Source organism: Stegastes partitus, unplaced genomic scaffold, assembly GCF_000690725.1.
Source record: "Stegastes partitus isolate 25-593 unplaced genomic scaffold, Stegastes_partitus-1.0.2 Scaffold573, whole genome shotgun sequence".
NCBI classification, from domain to species: Eukaryota; Metazoa; Chordata; class Actinopteri; family Pomacentridae; genus Stegastes; species Stegastes partitus.
Window position 1 is genome coordinate 380403 of NW_007578304.1, and position 881 is coordinate 381283.

At 55.6% G+C, this 881-nt stretch overlaps 1 protein-coding gene across 1 annotated transcript in view; it reads right to left on the reverse strand.

Annotated features, from left to right (window-relative positions):
• The window catches only part of LOC103362426 (endothelin-1 receptor-like), a 5061-nt gene extending 4410 nt beyond the window's left edge, over positions 1-651 (reverse strand). The window contains exon 1 of the mRNA XM_008288778.1: positions 67-651. Within this exon, the coding sequence (XP_008287000.1) occupies positions 67-651 (585 nt within the window). The remainder of the gene's footprint in view (positions 1-66) is intronic.
• Between the last annotated feature and the right edge of the window lie 230 nt (positions 652-881).

The window sequence follows — 881 nt, forward strand, 5'->3', positions numbered from 1 at the left end:
ACAGTTTTTACCCACAATGCACCATATAACCAGCTGATGTAAACAAAGCTCCAGCTGATTGAGCACCTTGTAGACGTTGATGGGGATGTCGATGGCGATGTAGATCAGGTCTCCCAGCGCCAGGCTGGCGATCAGGGCGTTGGGTCCGTTCCTCATGGTTCGGTTCTGGCAGATGATCCGGAGCAGTGTGGCGTTCCCGACGATCCCCACGGCGAAGATCAGGCAGGACAGAACCGTGTTGATGTACTTGAAGAAGGTCTTGATGGACGTGGCCTGCAGGCAGCTGGGGGGCGCTACCGGGCGGACCAGAACCGGCCGGGTCCAGTTGGAGGAGAGTGACGGAACCTTGAGATCCGGTTTGTGCTTCGGTTTGTTTGAGTGTTTGTTCAACATCGCCTCCTTCAAAGTCTCCTGCAGGAGGTCCGTCTCTGCCTTTGGGCTTTGGCTGCGACGGTCCATCTCCGGTTCCGGAGGCAGGTCGGTGCTGAGCAGGTCGGGCAGGTCCGACATCATCAGATCTGATAGAGACAGCTCAGTCGTGAAGTTCCTGTGGCAGCCGACCGGCCCGGCACACATCAAACTGAGAACCAGCAGCACGGCGGAGAATCCAGAACCAGCTCTGATACCAGAACCTTTTCCTGTGGACTGCATCTTGGTGGCAGAACCGAACCCTGAGACAGCTGCAGAAAGCAACAGTACCAATCCAGAATGGGCTGGTTTGGACCCTGCTGTGATGCCAGAACCTTTTCAAACCCAAACTGCTGAGACTCAGAGTCAGAGTTGGGTCAGTTCTGAGGCTGACGTCAGGATGGACCAGAACCAGGAAGGTGTTCAGGGTTCTTCAGAGAACTTAGTGGTTCTGTTGTCCGGAGACACTGGAA